This window comes from Sinocyclocheilus grahami, unplaced genomic scaffold (genome assembly GCF_001515645.1).
Source record: "Sinocyclocheilus grahami isolate Dianchi unplaced genomic scaffold, SAMN03320097.WGS_v1.1 scaffold2302.1, whole genome shotgun sequence".
Taxonomy (NCBI): domain Eukaryota; kingdom Metazoa; phylum Chordata; class Actinopteri; order Cypriniformes; family Cyprinidae; genus Sinocyclocheilus; species Sinocyclocheilus grahami.
In genome coordinates, this window is record NW_015507481.1 from 6,076 (window position 1) to 9,560 (window position 3,485).

General features: G+C 42.7%; 1 protein-coding gene across 1 annotated transcript in view; it reads left to right on the plus strand.

The window, feature by feature from the left end:
• Positions 1 to 3,485, plus strand: part of LOC107574663 (GTPase IMAP family member 8-like) — a 13,057-nt gene that overhangs the window by 5,456 nt on the left and 4,116 nt on the right. The window contains exon 5 of the mRNA XM_016261101.1: positions 3,083 to 3,146. Within this exon, the coding sequence (XP_016116587.1) occupies positions 3,083 to 3,146 (64 nt within the window). The remainder of the gene's footprint in view (positions 1 to 3,082; positions 3,147 to 3,485) is intronic.

Below are 3,485 nucleotides of genomic sequence, written 5' to 3' on the forward strand. Positions count from 1 at the left end.
CAGGCATTGCTATGGTCCCGGAGGAGAGCAGCGCAGCCGAATCTTCCTCTCCAGAGAGCTCTGGCTCACCCTCCGATGCTGCAACCGACATCCGGTCGTCGGAGGGGAGACTTGAAGAAACAGGTGGTACCCCCCGGGAGGGTCCAGCCTGCTCTTTTTGAGAGCTCCGCTGGATTCGAAGTGCCGGCGGGCTTGGGCATCCCCGGAGGGGAATTCCTCACCGTGACCGTAAGACCAGTCCGCCCACCGCCAGAAAAAGGACGCCCCCGGCTGCCACCAGAGGGAACCCCAGATCTAGGCAGTGGCACGGGCACTCTGCCCCTTTGCAGGTAACGGAGTCTGGTCCGCAACTCCGAGATGGTCATACCCCCGCAATGGGAGCATGAGTCATCCACGAAAGCCACCTCAGCGTGCTTCATGCCCAGGCACGAGAGGCAGCGATCATGACCATCACCCAGCGCCAGGTAACGACCGCATCCAAAAATGCCCGGGTGATACGTTGTCTATAGCAAGACCCACATCGTCTTTACAAAGACGTATCGTCAAGTTTGCCACGCAACGTCGTCTTTAAAAAGGTGCACCCGAAATTGCTCTTTTAGGGGGAAAAGCTCTTTTAGCATGCTGAGGCGCACAGGGGAGATGATCATCTGCAACACAACCAGGGGGTAGTGCAGCCTGATGTGTGCAACCCACTCGACACGGGAAACCACCACCGCTGAAGCGCCGTCCGCCAACACGAAGAGCTCTCCAAGAGCGCGCTGAACTCGTTCAGTCTTCTTCTCTCAGTAGAGTAGTCAGGAGCAGAACGATGTGATCGCTCAGCTCCAAAGCGAAAAGCTGAATATGCGCTGCATCTGCTGCCTACTTATACTCACGCTGTGATCAGCAGCAGCTGGATGCAATAATCGCATGCCAATGTGCATTGGCTCGCTTAGTTTACACTCGAAGTAGATTGGTCCCTCTAAGCGAGATCCCAATTCGTCAGTCCTCCGACGTGACGTCGAGAGTGACCGACTGAAAGGGAACTAATATTAACCAAAAATACCTTATTGTAAATTATTACCAACACTTTTTATGATCTATAACCATTTTTAAAAAACATTTAAATGATCTATAAGCATTTGTGAAATAATTATATAAAACTATATTACCAGTAAAGTACATATTAACTTATTTTATGTATTTGTTTCTTATTCTAATTAATTGAACTGAACATTAAAAAGTCAGACTTATAAGATTTATTATCCTATCAGTGAGAGAGGGTAGGATATATAAAACTTTTAATGATTTTTCCTTTAAAGACGTTTTTTAAATAATTTTAATGCTCTATAAGCATTTCTAAATTAATTACGTAAAAGTATACTGACAGTATAGTAAGTTTCAATTGATTCTATGCATTATTTTTTTCCTTCTGATACACTGAGGATGAGCTGAACAGGATTTGGGTTAAAGGATCTCTAATCCTATGACTCTATCCGATGGTCATCCTTGGTATTACAGTCTTTGTCAGTCAACTGAATTATCTGATAGTTAAATTTTTTTTGTGGCCCCTGAGCATGATACATTAATGAAACTAAGCATGTTTCCTAAGAATGACTTGTTCTCATATTTAAAAAGTTTTTAAGAGTTTGGATAATGCACTTTAAATATATAAGAAAATTACTGCTATATTTTTTACCGTTAATTCAATAAATCACCATGGCAACACCGTTCAAGATATCCAAAATCCATTCGCAATTTAGCATCTTCAGTATCTTGTCATCATGTTGACATAGTTTGGTGTGAACTGTATGTTTCTGCTATGAGGAGTATGAATTCATTAACAGCCTGATTTGTCCAAATATCCACATTCAAACCAAGATCAACTTCCTGTTGATCATAGCTAATGACTGTAAATTAGAAAGTTGTTTGGCTTGATGAGAACAATATATGTACTGAGTTTGGTGACTATAGGAAAAGCTAATCCCCCAAGTTTTGTCAAAAGGTGGCGCTATAGAGTGCCTCCTCCACGCCAATTTATGAGCTTTTACCAGTGTCTAACTATCATTAATACTGAAATCTGTGTCGAGTTTCATGAAATTGTAAGCATGTTAAGGGCCTCAAAAACTTCAAGTTTGACACGTTTCCATGGCAACAGCATTTAATATATCAAGGACCCCTTTACAGATTCTCATCGGCCGTGTTTTGACATTATTTTGATGAAGTTTGAAGCAAATCGGGTAAAAATAAGCATGTGATTTCAAATCATTTTGAAAATGACACACTTCCTGCTGCCAGTTGGTGGCACTGTAACTTTGACTACTAATAGTCACATCTATGCGATCAGCATCATACAACTAACAAACCGCTGAAGTTTGATCAAAATCAGACAAAGTGTGCAAAAGTTATTAGACACTTCCTGTTTCTCATTTCTCGCCATAACTTTGTTGCATTGCCACGGCCAAACCGTTCGAGATCAAAAATCCCTTGGCAATTTTACTTCCCCAGTGTTTTGAAATCATGTTCACCAAGTTTGGTGGCAGTCGGATGGAAATCCTATGAGGAGTATCGCAAATTTCACAGCATGCATTTTTCACAAAACTTTAAATAGCCGACTTCCTGTTGGGTGAAGCACGGACTGTCAGCACGAAAGTTGTTTGGCCTGATGAGATCTATATGTGTATGAATTTTGGTGAGTGTAGGTCAAACGGTGTGTGCTACAGAGTCCCTGAATAGTCGCCTTTTTAAAGGCTGTGCCTTCACGGTGACCCCTGAAAACTCAGTCCAGCCCTGAAGACCGCAGATTACAACATGTGTGCAAAGTTTCAAGAATTTTCGAGTATGTTAAGGGCCCCAAAACCCCCCAAAACCTTGAAAGAAAAATAATAACAATCCTTAGAAAAACAATAGGGCCCTGCGCCTTACTGGCTTGGGCCCTAAAAAAAAAGATCAGTACTTAGCAACAGCCCATTTGGCAAGTATCACAGCTTGTAAATGCTTTTTGTAGCTAGACTGCAGTAATTCCAACATCATGTGAATGCAGCATTAATCTAAATGTTAAGTTAAAATCATATTGTTAAACTAGTTTATTTCTTTGAAACAGATCCAGAGGGTGTGAAGCTGAATCTGGTTGTGTGTGGGAGTAACAGAGAATTAAAATCCTTCACATCAAAGCTGATCCTGAAGCAGAGCGAGAGAAGATCAGAGCTGAGCTCAGAGTGTGTGAGGAGAGACGTGGAGCTTGATGGACGTCTGATCAGTCTGGTGGAGCTTCCAGCTCTGTTCAACACTCAGCTCTCAGAGGAGGACGTGCTGCGTCAGACTCACCGCTGTGTGTCTCTCTGTCATCCTGGAGTTCATGTGTTCATCCTCATCATTCCTGATGCTCCACTTAATAACGAAGACAAAGCAGAAATGGAGGAGATCCAGAGGATATTCAGCTCAAGAATCAACAAACACATCATGATCCTCATAAAGCAGAATCCAGAGCATCAGACAGCAGAACT